Source organism: Delphinus delphis, chromosome 18, assembly GCF_949987515.2.
Source record: "Delphinus delphis chromosome 18, mDelDel1.2, whole genome shotgun sequence".
NCBI classification, from domain to species: domain Eukaryota; kingdom Metazoa; phylum Chordata; class Mammalia; order Artiodactyla; family Delphinidae; genus Delphinus; species Delphinus delphis.
This window is the reverse complement of record NC_082700.1, coordinates 46,284,640-46,299,485: the sequence shown is the minus strand read 5'-3', so window position 1 is coordinate 46,299,485 and position 14,846 is coordinate 46,284,640. Positions and strand designations below refer to the sequence as shown.

Here is a 14,846-nt window from a genome sequence, read left to right as displayed (position 1 = left end):
TCTTTTCATTAATCATCTTCAGTCTAATCTTGAAGCCAAAACTTTTAAAGAATTTAAAACATGGCTCTAGGCTTTCAGTTGTTAGGCTAAAAAGGCCTTAAATCATCACTCAGATTGCATAGATGATACACAGGCAGGCATTCTTGTGGTTATTTCATTCACAAATCGTTTATGATTACCCAGAGATTCTTATTTCCATTTTCAGACCAGCTCTTTCCCCAACACAGCAAAACCAAGAACTGGACCAACCCTACAAACAGGTATCTTAAAAAATGAGCAGAGAAATAGATTTGCTAATTCTTAACTTGTTCTCTGCAGTGAGAATCAGTTCCTTTGCACTTGATTTCATTTACTCCCCTGGTGCTTCCATGGAGAGAGCCATTAAGAACTGTTTTTCTTTTCATTAGATTTTCAATAACTCATTTAGAAAGATGACTTCTAAGATTTCTTCTGCTTAACACAGTATTATAATTATACTTGAGCAAAGCACAAATTGAAAAATAACAATCACCCATAAACCCACTAATTAAAGATGACTATCAATATTAATATTTTGGTAATATTACTTTAAGTGTTTTATGCCTTTACATACAAATGTTTTTATTCTCACAAAGTAAGGACTTCTGTTATGATTTTTTAATGTAAAAAATAGATTATAAAGCATGATACAGCAAAATACTCATGAATTTGCTATCCACAGCTGACGACAGTTACATTTGTCTATATTTGCATTAAAGTTTTGTTCTGTTTTTTAAAAAGATAGAACACTATGAGTAAAGCTGAAGTTCCCTATATTTTCTCACTGTCCCAATATCATCCCCTAAAAACAATGATAAATTTCCATATTATATGTTTTTTTACATACTTTTACTCACCAATTGTTAATATTTTGTCATATTTACTTTGTAATATTTACTAAATATTACTTTGTCATATTTATTCTCTCCCTCTCCGTTGTTCATCTATGTGAATAAATATACATATGTGAATTTACATATATAAAAATACATACGCATATACAGGTATACACGTCTACACACACGCACACAATTCTACATGTGCATTTTTTTCCCCCTCAACTATTTGTCATACGCAGACATTAGGTCCTTTTATCCCTAAATAATTTGGTGTGAATCCAAAGGTTAAAGATATTCTCTTATGTAATCAGAATATAATCATCGGGACTTCCCTGGTGGTCCAGTGGTTAAAGTTCTCCCTTCCTTTGTCTTTCACGACATTGACCTTTTATAGCGCACAGGCCAACTTTATAGAATGTTGCTCAACTGTCATTTGTCTGATGTTTTTCTATGACTAGATTTAGATTAAGCATTTTGGGCAGGAATATTACAGAAGTGATAATGTGTCCTCAATACATCCAATAAAGATATATTGAGATGATGTCACTTAATCTCATTATTGGTGACAATAACTTTGATCATTTGCTTAAGGTGGTATCTGCCGAAGTTCTCAACTATAAAGGTATCTTTTTGCCCTTTGCAATTAATAGGTAATCTGTGGGAATTTTTTTCTTTTACAACGCTTCACAGTTTACTGAGTCCTATAAAATAACTGGATAATTGATTCTACACACTTTCAGTGACATCTGAAAGGAAGAGATATTCACCCAAATTTGCTATAGGATATATTTTAACATTCTGCTCTCTAATATACTTTTACCCAGTGGCTTTAGCTTCCAATGATGACTCTAAATCAAACAGTATTATGAGGTTACAAAATAGTAATTCCAATAAGCATATGTATTTATTGGTTGGCATTCTACTGTGAAGATCCTCTTTATTTACTAGCACACACTCAAGGACTCTTATTCTGTTCAATGGATTGTAACTCATTATCGTTAATATTTATCTTGATATTCAAGTTGTACCTATTTGGCCAGTTGGATCCCCTTCAAACTAGCTATCGTGGTGTTGAATTGGAATTAGAAATATCAGTATGATCTTATCCATAGTATGTTAAGCCATCCTTTCACTTGCCTCTTCATTGCGCCTCTGCCTACTGAAAGGGCCTAGAAATAACGTTCAATGTAGCAATGACCAGGACCCAAATCTTAATTTCTGAATAGCATTCTCCACTAAAAGGAACCAAGACTCCTTAAAGAAAGGGCTGAGGCAACGAAGTCACAAAATAAACCTGAGAACTTTCTGTTATGCCAGAAAGTTTAGGAACTGCTTGCTTTGGGGGTGGGAGGGTGGGGAAGAAAGAAAGAAAGAAAGATGGGCACATGCATTTTGCTTTTTAAAATTTAATATTATGTGTTTGACTTATCCATATATACATTCAGATCTAATTTAATGATTTTAATTGTTACGTAGAATTACGTTATAAAAATAAATCACAATCTATTTTCCATGCTGCTGTTGAAAAGCATTTGAATTCTTTCTAATAATGATGCAGCTAACATCCATATATCTGTTTTCTTTTGCACCTTTGTGAGAATTTATCAAGGACATAAAAGTGATTTTTTTCCCCCAGTTTATCTTATATGTTTGTGACCAGACCATTTTTTAAAAATCCATTCTTTCTATTGAGTGAACCAAAGGATTCACAGTTTGAGCCACTCTTGCTTGGTTGTTTTTCTGTTCCATTTCTAGCACATGATGATGCTTATTATGTTTTTATTTCTTAGGTTTTCATTATAGAAAATAAAACACACATAAAGAGAGATGCTAAAGTGAGACACCTCCCCACCCCCACTTTCATCACTCACCTGCAAGAATTATCAACTCAGGACTCATCTTGGTTTGTTTACCCTTCATTCATGGCCACCCTGGATTATTCTGATGACTATGCCTTTTAGTTTTCTCCTTTCATATTTCACTTATTATTGCTATAGATTTATAGCGGCAGACAGGACATCAAAACACCAACTCAAAGTATCATCTTACCATCACAACCTACTTCATTTTGAAATGATTCTTTTGAAATCTAGCTTTCTTTGAAAGCCCAATAGTATAGCTGTCATGGATTTCAAGCTCCAACAATCACTATATTTTGACATAACAGTGCATACATAATAATACATAATGCATGTCAGTCATGCTGGGAGTAGGAGCACCAATGTTATATCCCCCAGGTCCTGGCAAATTTACTTATGGTGTTTTACAATTTATAAAGCATCCATTCAATTAACAAACACTCATTGAGTGACTGCTTTAGTTCAAGAATTATTTTAGGTGCATGTAGATGTAGCAGTGAACAATTAGGATCATCTCTCTATATATACGCATACATATATATACTTTCATAAATATTACTTTATTTGATCTTCTTAATTTATATAGTGCAGTTATTGTATTAGCACCATCTGAGAGATGACAAAACTTTGGCTTAGAATGTTAAGATTTCCTAGGGACATACAGCTAAAGTGGTGGTTCATTAGTACATTCCAGCAAAAAGAAAATTCTTTGCCTTAGCAGCAGCACAATATGAAACATATCCTCAGAAAGTATTATTTTTTGAAAGTATGTGTGCCTTTTGTCAAAAAGGAATAGCTGAAAAAACTTTAGATAAAACTGCAAACTATTTAAATTGATGCCATAAAATAAAAATAATCAAGTAAGATTTCAAAAATATTTACACACATAGGATTTCACTGGGTTCCTATCTTCTAAGGCATCACATTTTAAAAGACAAAAGCAGCTTCTAAATAAAATAAAAACAACTGACATAAAAATACAATCTAAATCCAACAAACTGCCAAAACTGCATGTTTCTGCGCAATGAAGACTAAGGTATATGTCAAGAGAATAAGAAGACATAAGGTATATGTCAAGAGAATAACAAGACAAGCCACAGGCTGGAAGAAAATATTTGCCAAAGACATATCTGATAAAGGACTATTATCCAAAATGTATAAAAAACTATTAAAACTCAACGGTAAGAAAACAAACAACCCAATTAAAAAATGAGCCAAAGACTTTAACAGACACCTCACCAAAGAAGATATACAGATGGCAAATAAGTACATGAAAAGATGTTCTGTATCATGTCATCAGGGAAATGCAAATTAAAACAACGAGATATGACTACACACCTATTAGAATGGCCAAAATCCAGAACACTGATAACAAATACTGGCAAGGGAGTGGAGCAATGGGAACTCTCATTCATTGCTGGTGGAAATGCAAAATGGTACAGACACTTTGGAACAGACAGTTTGGTGGTATCTCACAAAACTCAACATATTCTTACAATACAAGTATGCTCATGCTCCTTGGTATTTACCCAGAGGAGTTGAAAATTTATGTCCATACAAAAAACTGGCACATGAATATTTATAGCAGCCTTATTCCTAACTGGCAAAACTTGGAAGCAACCAAGATGTCCTTCAATAGGTGAATGGATAAATTATGGTACATCTTGACAATGGAATATTATTCATTATTCAATAGCACATTATTATCCAATGAATATTATTCAAAAGAATACTATTCATTATTCAAATGAGCTATCAAGCCATGAAAAGACATGGAGGAACCTTAAGTGTATATTTTTAAGTCAAAGAAGCCAATCTGCAAAGGTTCCATATGGTATGATTCCAACTATATGACATTCTAGAAAAGGCAAAACCATGGAGACAGAAAAAAAATAAGATACAAAGTAGAATTAACGACATTGATGGTAAGAATTCAAGTGACTCTGATGCATGCTAAAAATGAGAACAACTGTAGCCATCTTAACTACTTACCTCTTGACTTTACCATAGTTCTCTTGACGGTAGTCTCCTTGCTGAATTAACTGTTTTGTGTCTGCTAATTCTAAGGCCAAACGTTGACATCTAATTTGAAGCTCAGAGTAGTTTCTGCGATCTTCCTCATAAGTCTATAAATAAAAACAATAATAAGGCATTTCAAACCAAACGTACTTGACCAAATTATGTACTGAATTCTTCTGTTAAGCTGTGCATATCTTTGTAATTTTAAAAAATCCTCAATTTTTTTATTTAGTAATGTTTCCCTACTCAAAGACAGGTAATCTTAAACTCACTGAGAAGTCTGTAAATTCATTTGTTTAAAACTTGAGCTCTGTTTTTTAAAGAAAAAATAGGTCAACTATGCTTTGGTTCATAGAATAATACATAAAATGACTACTAATGTTAAGGATGTTTTCAACATTTACTGAGTTACTATCAGATGCTAAGGACACAGAAATGAATAAAACACTGACCCTGCTCTTGAGGAGTTTACAACGAGAGACAAAGAGCCACATGAACATCAAACATTCACAATGAAAAATAGTTACTGAAGAGATTAACCACGCATTTTCAGTTGTGGTATTCAGAAAAAAAGGAGTTTTGTGGCACTTGGAACCTATTTCTACATTGATCTTCCTTGTACTCATCAGACTGGTAGAAAGGGACTGCAGAGATGTGGAAGAGGGGTAGAAGTGAAAACCTTAAAAGCACACCTGGCCCTGCTTACTACAAGCCTCGTTTCTCGCCATTTCCCATAATCATACTTCACCTCCAACCCTAATAAAGATCTGAGGTTCTCTGAACACACTACACTTCCTCTAACCCAGCGGTCCCCAACCTTTTTGGCAGCAGGGACCAGTTTCGTGGAAGACAATTCTTCCATGGATTGGGGCTGCGGGGGTGGGGGATGGGGGGGCAGTTGGTTCAGGCAGTAAAGCGAATGATGGGGAGCGATGGCGAGTGGCAGATGAAACTTCGCCTGCTCACCTGCTCACGTGCTGCTCACCTCCAGCTGTGCGGCCCAGTTCCTAACAAGCCGTGGCCCGGTAGCGGTCTGTGGCCTGGTAGCGGTCCGTGGCCCGTAGGTTGGGGACCCCTGCTCTAATCTGTTCGCACTGCCTGAATAGCTGAATACTGTCAATACTCCTTTAGAGTATTGATCTTAGTGTATCATCAAATTCGTTTTTTTACATCAGAGTGTAAACATCTCAAGGGCATGGACTCTGTCTTGCTCACCATTGGATCTCCATCACTTTACACAGGACTTGGTATAGAGTAAGAATGAAATACTTTTCAATAAATCAATGAAGAAATGCAGGAATATGGGAATGGGGAGGAGAAGCAGGACACAGAGACGGAGTTCCCACTTCTTTTCCCACTTTGAGCTCATCAGATCTTGCAAGCAGTCATCAACTCCACCCCCAGAACCTGTCACGGGAAATACATCCTGTCCCAAGTCATTCTTTTTTAAGGAGCTGATGAGCTCAGTGTGGTCAGATTCAGTCCACAAATACTGACCGAACTATTTCTAAGTGACAGGTCCTGGGCTAGACACTGTAGATACAAAGATAAGTAAGACTGTTTTTGTCCCCTTTAAACTATTAGACATGACTTTGAAATGTTAGCTCCCACATTTCTATCAAAAGGCTGTTTGAAAAATGTAATAATGGAAAAACTATACTGGCTGTGCTTTGCTTTGGTACATACTATGTTCTTCTGCACTGATGTTCTCCATGAGAATGAAATGCTACTATGTGGTATTTATTAGAGGATCATAGCTGAGGATACTCTATCATCTCCCCAAAGAATCATCACACACGTCATTTCTGACTTAAGTCCCAGAAGATGCTTTAGTTCCCCTGAAGAATGCTTTTACCCTTCTAAACACTACTAATCATGTAACTGTTTTGGGAGAGTGTATAGTGTTATAGTTAGGATGGAAAGCTCCAGAATTCAACTGTCCGGAACTGAATTACCTGCAGTAACACTTCGAGCAGGTTTACATCTCAGCACTTGATTGTCCTCATCTACGTCATCTACCTTGTAGAGTTGTTGTGAAGATTATATCAAGTAATACATGAAAAGTGCTTATAAAAATGCTTAGCACATAGTAAATGATCATGAACTATAAATTAATATCATCACAATGCTTTTCCTTTGCTTTGGCTCCTAGGGAGATTATAGCCAAATTGATAGCTCGACCTTAATAATTGCACAAAGACTGGGACAGACTCCTGAGGAATATAAACATTTAAAGGGTGAGGAAAGGACAAAGAGCCCTAGGAACCCGAGGGAGTATTCACAGAAACAGAGGGTGAACCAGGGGTGTGTGGCAGGGACAACCATAGAAGAGCTACTCTGAGGAGACAAGACTGTCAGGGGTACTAATTACTACTGAGAAGAGACCCATAAACAAATCCATTTAACTCTTCAGGGATGGGGACAGAAAGTAGACTGCCAGGGGCTAAAGCAAATATATCTGAATATACAATATGTCCTTTTTCGTGTTATGATACATGCATTCTCTTGCTTAATACTTAACTTTATGATGGAGCAAAGTATTATCCTCATTTTTACAGTTGAGGAAACTAGGCTTGGAGAGGATAAAAGTCTCAGAGCTCATGAACAGTGTGGTAAGGACTCCAATCTAAATTTGTCAAACACCCGAACTGTAGGCAATTCTCTCCTTAGTTTAAGAGTGCAGAAGGGAAGTAGCTAGAGAAGAAAATAGAGATAAATGAAGGTTTCAAAAGATGGAACAAGCTTGGACATGTTAAAATATCGATGGGAAAGAACAGCAAAAGAGGTACTGATGCTGGAGAAAATGGGCATGGTCGGGGGGCAGAGCAGTAAAGCCCCTAAGAAGGCTCAGGGTGTGGGCTTCATCTTCACTGTGAAGACTTGTCTTAGACCAGCAGCCATGCTCATATCATGGCAGGCTTTTCTCCAGCTGATACAGTGTTAAAAACTTGAATTTGGATGTCCTCAGGTAGCTCTTATCAATGCCCTACAAGTCACAGAATACTCCTTACCCTACTGCTTCACCTATTTTCTACTATCACTTGGTTTCTAAAGGCATATGACCTTCCACTCCTTGAAAGGCTCTTCCCACTATAAACAGTAAGAACAAACAAACAAAACCGAACGAGTGCAGATGTAAATATGCTTATGGCAAGAAACTGTGGGAGTTCTCATCTGAGGATTTCCATTTTCTCTGTGCAATGAAATACCAAGTCATTTGCTGAGGGAGAAGGAAAGTGGAAAGCTGGAGATGTGAGGAGAGCGGTGAATGCCTAAAATAACTGCTGTGAAAAATGAGAGAACTAGAAAAAATAGAATTACAGCACAATTGTGTGGGCCCGTTCGAAGTCGGTAACAATAAACTTACAGCCTTGTTACTGCCTCTGTGATTTTCTCCAGTAGCGCTCATGTAGAAAAATAAAGAGTTGAGATTCTGTCAGGTAGGTTCGATAAAAAGACAGGGAGGAATTCGACAACACTGACAAGAGAAAGGTTTAAGACTGATAACATGATGAAGAGGGAAGAAAAGACATTTAGGAAGATATGGATAAAAAAAAATTATATGGATTGGCAATTCTGCTAAAGATAGGTTGAAAGCAGTTGATTGAAAAACGTGGAAATATAGGAAGTAGTATGTTCAGTGGTCAGCCTGAATTGATAACTTCAGAAGTAAATCAGTTCTGGGAGACAAGGAACAGAACGCGGGCCATGAACCTGAGTGCTAAAGAAAAGAAGAGGTAATCATTCAGAATGAGAAGATCAATGACGTGCAAGGCCAAGGTCGTGGATGAATCTCAAGAAGTAACCCAGGGAGCAGCTAAGGTAGAAAGGAAGACTAAATCTAGACCGCGGGTTCCACTGAGTAAAAAACAATGTCCCAGTGGTCTGCAAATGAAGAAGGTTATAGAGTAGGGCATCTAGATAAAATGAATGCCCCCTCAAAGGTAGGGGTTTATGTGAGTGTGGAAGTGCCAAAATCTAAGATCTAGAGAGGACATCAATACCTTGCCCTGAAATATACAGGGTATAAACTTCTGGAGCAGAGAGCAATTCCATAGGAGATATGCGTATGTGTGTATTTATTATATTGTACATGCATATGTCTGTAACATAGTATATATGTGTGGGTGTGAATATATATATATATATATATTCATTCTTTAAATATAAACATTATATGACCAAGTATAAGCAGAAGTTCAATACAGGAATGTACATATCCTACCAAATCTTCTAAGACTTTTCAACTGAAAAACTTCCCCTTAAATAAAATGATTACCCTTATATTTTGAAAAAAATAATCTGCTTCACTTACTATTAGCAAATAAAATACATTAAGGCATAGCTTTGGAAAAAAAAATAAAATAAAAAATGAATCAAACCCATGACTGTGTAGAACTTTAAGGCTAAGGCTAAAGATGGTAGAGAAGACTACTTCGTATTACTCCTATGTATTCTTCCTGACCCGAACTCAGCAATACCTTCTGTGGGAAGACTCCAAGCCCCAAATCTGAGTTAGATGTCTGTCTTACGTTTTTCCACAGCACCTGGTTCTTACCTCATCAGAAAACACATCACATGTGCTGTGAGCAGCCATTACTTGCCTCTCACATCAAAGGAAAAACTAAAGGAAATTTTCTATAATTCTAGTACCTAGTACTCTGCCTATAACATAGAAAGTATATAATTAATGTTTCTGGAAAAGAAGGAGCAAAAGAGGATATTAAATAGACTGAAACCAAAGAAGGAAAAAGCTTAATCTTTTCAAACATAAAGAAAGAGAACACAAAATTTCCAATCACCAGCCATTTCTAACAGAAAATTTCTACATAAGAAGTAAATAGGTTTGGTTAACAGCAAGTCTCAATGTCCTTTTTGAATAAAGAAAAAAAACTGCATAGGGATAATGACAATTAAGTCACTGAGATTTCAACTGTTTGCCAGTTTTCTACACATCTAGAATGGAACTGACTTTGATTGCCAGAGTTAATGTCATCTTTTCCATCTCCTAAATTATTCATAAGAGGAAATAATAGAAGGCTATCTCTAGCCTGAAAAAAGTAAATCTGTTATTGTAGTTGCAAGTTTTCTTGTCTTGTCTGTAATCCTCGGTTTTCCTGATACGCACCCTGAAGCTCCTTGAAGACATGCCTTATCTCTGGTTATAGCCAGTAACCCTCACATAGTAGTTAACGCTGGAAATGTTTGTGGTGTCAATTAATGTTGAAATATAAAGGGACTATACAGCACTAGCATTTAAAATAACCAGCTCAAGATGTAGCAAAAGTGACTTTAAAAATTAAGGATTAATAAATCATCAGTTTTCCAACTGAAATTAAAGAATATTATCATAAATCTGCAAATAAAACACCTCAGTTGAAACAATGATATCAATGCAACATACACGCAGAATTTTCTCAAAGATTTTGAGAAAAGCAGCTTGAAAGGGGCTTCTATTTCTCAGTCTGGGTGGTGGTTAAATGGGTGTGTTCACTTTGTGAAAAGTCAATTAAAATTTCTTTACAACACAAACGTTTTAAAAAAGTAAGACAAGAGGCTTCAACCAGGAAAACGCTAACTGGGGAGAAGTTCTGCAGGGATCCTGGTCTTAGGAATGGAAAGGGGAACATGCAAGGGTCACACTGAAGGGGAAAAGGGCTGAGCAGGATGGAAGGGGGTAATAAAGAGACACTCAGTTTTTTACTCTATATATTTCTCTACTGTTTGATATAAAAACTGAAAAAATTATATTATACAGTGTTTTGGCAAAGTTATCAACTATTAGGCCTTTTATATTTAAAATGAGATGTCTTCTCTCCCCCATCCCCCTGCAAGGCTCTTATTTCCAAACACCACCAGCTGAGCGTTTCACAGTTACAGAATTTCAGAGATGAAAGATAGACTGGAGATAATCTATTACTAACTTCTTATTTCCATGACAAGAACATTAAGGCCTAGGGGGGTTAAGTGATTTGTCCTTAAGTGTGGCACTTCCACACTCACAGAAACCTCTGGATTCCAGAGCTAGCAGAGATAGAGCTAGAATTTAGGTTCTTGAACTCATAAATAGTTCATTCCTTTCTTAATTTCAAGTTTCTGTTTTTTAAAGATTCTATTCCATGGAACCTATAAAACCACTGATTGGAAGTTAATATTATTTACTGCTCAAATCCAGAGTGTTAAAAAAACTTATTGCAAATTTTACAGGTTCAAATATGGCACATGCATAATTCATATTTAAATTTGGACTCCCCTCCTTTAAAACAATTACTACAATTATTCCTTAAATATATATTTAAAAAATAATTTGACAAAATAACATTGAACCTAAATGTTTTCTACAAAAAGTAAAAATGTATTCAAAGATTCAATAGGCACATTTTAAACAGCTGCTGTATAAACCCAAAAGCAATTACTTTAGATACAATTTCTAAGCATCATTTAAATCATCTGTCTCTCACACCATGTAACTGAGACGAGAGTGGTAACCTATGTTTCAAAATAAATCTTTAATAAATGAAGTGATCTCCTGCCTGGGGAGAGACAGAGCAGCTAAGAAAATTAGAAATGGGAAATAGTGTCATTTATCTTATGGTCAATGGTTCAGATCAGAAGCAGTTTACGTTGGATAGCAGTTTAGTGAATGAGAAGAAATGTCTTGATTAGCTATTCTGAGAAAATGAGAATTCACTCCTCAGAACTCTTACAAGTTTCACATTGCCTATAATCTACTCCAAGCAACTAAATACTGAAAAGAACAAGAAACCTAATTAATCTTTGATTGTTAAAGACTGTTTCTTTAAGAAACAACAGTCTGTTTGCTCCCAGAGACTACTTTTTTGTTGTTGTTAAGATCCTCAAGAAATGTATTATTTAAGAAAAAATTCTGGACTTCTTCTAAGGTCTTAAGGAAAAAAAGACAAAACTGAAGAACTGAAAGTCTACTCTGGGTTAAAAAGAAAACATGAACATTTAAATATTTTATATTACATGCTAATCTTCAATATCTTTTCAATAAATGTGAACTCAAACATAAAAGTTGAAGCTTTTCTAAAAGGAAAAATTTTAAACAATAATGAAGAAAGAGATGAGAGATGAAGAAAGGTAACTTTCATCAAGCGTTGTGGACATCAGATTAAGATAGAGACATGGGGTCAAATCTGTCTCTGCTACTAACTGCCCCAGCAAGCCAAGGTCTCCGGACCTTCTCTTTTTTTGGCCACACTGGGTGGCTTGTGGGATCTTAGTTCCCCAACCATGGATTGAACCCGGGCCCAAGACAGTGAAAGCATCAAGCCTTAACCACTGGACCGCCAGGGAATTCCCAAGGTCTCTGGATCTTAACTGCTGCCTCTGCAAAGTGAGGACACTAATTCACCAACTCATTTTATGTGCCTACTATTGTACTAAACATTGTATGACTATTATTCATAACTAGCTCATGGATCTAGCAGAACCCTCCATTGCTAAACCATATGTTGATCTGTTGAGAGGCAACTTTTATAGCCAACGTTTTATTCGGCAAACTACAAGAACAAATTTGAAGTACTGGCCTTTCAACAGGTATTGACCCAAATATGACTGAACCAAAAATATTTAAATCTTAACATTTTAAAATAGACCAAGTGGCTAAATTATCTTTAAAATCTCCCTTACAATTCAAAGAAGTTAATTAAGTATATCAATGCAAAAAGGTATGGTTTCCCATGCCTTTTAAGTGATTTAGATAAGCATTAAAAGTATTAATAAGTGTGGGTAGAAAGAATAAAAAATTAAGTTGATTCACCAGTTTACGGTCAGGTTCAAATAATTTTTTTTTAGCTCTTTTTTTTTGCGGTACGCGGGCCTCTCACTGCCGTGGCCACTGCCGTGGCCTCTCCTGTTGCGGAGCACAGGCTCCGGACGCGCAGGCTCAGCGGCCATGACTCACGGGCCCAGCCGCTCTGCGGCATGTGGGATCCTCCCGGACGGGGGCACGAACCCGCGACCCCTGAATTGGCAGGCGGATTCTCAACCACTGCGCCACCAGGGAAGCCCTTTTTTAGCTCTGGAAGCAAATGAGGATGTATGGTGCAACAACAGGTGACTCATTCATGGCAAAAGAAAGTCATTTTTGTTTTACAAGTAAATTACTGTAATTATTTAAAATACTTCAACAGTTTAAACATACACAAACAATTTTATAAATTTTTATAAGTTTTATAAATGAAAAGATATATATTATGGAATTATCATTACATACTGGTAAGTTTAAGAGCAAGAATTTCATATTTTTTTATCTTTCTTCCCTCTCTTCCTCTGACTCCCATCCACATCCCCAGGTAACTCACGTTAAGTAACATGTATCTTTCCCTATTCTTCTCCATGTTCATATACTCATGAACACACACAACACAAATGGGAGGATGGATACCTGGTGTAAATCCTAAATCAACTGATATGCTCTAATTCATTCTTGTCAATGATTGCACAATATTCCAGGGTGTACACTGTACGTGGTTTATGCAAACGTTTCCTTGTTGTGTTGACAGGCATTTATGGTTACATACTAGTATTTTACTGTATGGGACAGAGTCCCAGCACTGGGGTTGCTGTGTTGAAGAACGCTTATTTTCCATTTTAACTGATGTTGTCAGATGTCTTTCCAAAAGGCTATGGCAGTTCACTTTTCCATCAGTAACATTTGTATCTTTTTCCTTATATCTACACAGATATCAGACCTTTTCCATTTTTGCCAACCTGAGTTCTCACTGTTACTTTAATTGTATTTCCCAAAATGCTAGCTAGTTTGAGCACCTGGACATTTGGATTTGCACTTTTTGTGAAATGCCTATTATAGTCTTTGCCCATTTTTCCATTGGGTTGTCTATTTCTTGTTAATTTCTAAGAGCTAGAAATAGTGCTGATACTAACTTTTGATCATCTGCATTCCAATTTTTGTCCCAAATGGGTACTTTAAATATTAAACTTTGCCTGTGGTTTCCTTTTTGTCTTTTTCTTTTAAAGCTTTTTGTTTCTCTGTCTTGGCTAAGATTACCCCAACCTCTAGAACAGCACTGTCCAATAGAACTTTCCGCAATGGTGAAAATGTTCTATATCTGTACCATCCAATATAGTAGTCACTAACTACCTGTATGGCTAGTAAGACTGAGGAATGGAATTTTAATTAATTTAAATGTAAACACGTGGCCACTATATTGGACAACTCAGTCCAGAACTTAGCTACTCACAGTGTAGTCCATGAACTGGCTCAGGCCAGGAGCACTAATACAGTCCGGGAGGTGTGCCAACAGTGAACAGACTCAGGCCCCATCCCAGAACTACTGTGTCAGTTTTCATCTTAACAAGATCCCCAGGTGACTCGTATTTACATTAAAGTTTGAGAAGCACTGCTAATAATCATCTAAATTAGGAAGTCTCAAAACTTCTTTGGGCCATGGACCCCACTGGCAATCTGGTAATACTTGTGAACCCCTTCTGAGACTGAAGTCTCTAAAATCAAAAATTAAAATACACAGAATGGCAAAGGAAACAAATTACAGCTGACCCTTGAACAACAGGTTTGAACCGTGCAGGTCCACTTACATGCAGATGTTTTTCAATAATAAATACTACAGTAGCACACGATCCATGGTTGGTTGAATCCACAGATGCACAGTTGCTGATAGGGAGGGCTGACTACAAGTTATATGCAGATTTTTTCAACTGTGCAGAGGGTCGGCACCCCATGTTGTTCAGGGGTTAATTGTATACTGCAATAAAACTACTGAAATATTTTTCAAAGTTATACATGTCCTTTTTTAGTAATGCACTAAAGATCAGATCCAGTGAGGGATCTTCAACTACACTGAAGTTGAAGTAGTGATGAGCATAATCTCTAAAGATACCTGCAATAACTACACTGTGATATGGAAATACCTGAATTCTAATGCTGACAGAGTCATCGGCAGTGACAGTCCTACTGTGGTTTTTGTATTTACCTGTAATTGAAGGAAATGCTAAATTTCAGTAAGAAATGAAAATAATGTTTTCCCCATTCCACCTGGAGGCTCGTGGACCCTGAGTTAAGAATCTGCATGATTACTGAAGTAATGGCCTAGATTTCCTTCTA

General features: G+C 36.5%; 1 protein-coding gene across 2 annotated transcripts in view; it reads right to left on the bottom strand.

The window, feature by feature from the left end:
• The window catches only part of PIBF1 (progesterone immunomodulatory binding factor 1), a 211,905-nt gene that overhangs the window by 163,004 nt on the left and 34,055 nt on the right, over positions 1-14,846 (bottom strand). For both annotated transcript variants that reach the window (XR_009516771.1, XM_059995626.1), the window contains exon 6: positions 4,709-4,842. Coding sequence is in view for 1 of the 2 variants with exons in the window: in XM_059995626.1 (XP_059851609.1) it covers positions 4,709-4,842 (134 nt within the window). In the remaining variant the exon portion in view is untranslated. The remainder of the gene's footprint in view (positions 1-4,708; positions 4,843-14,846) is intronic.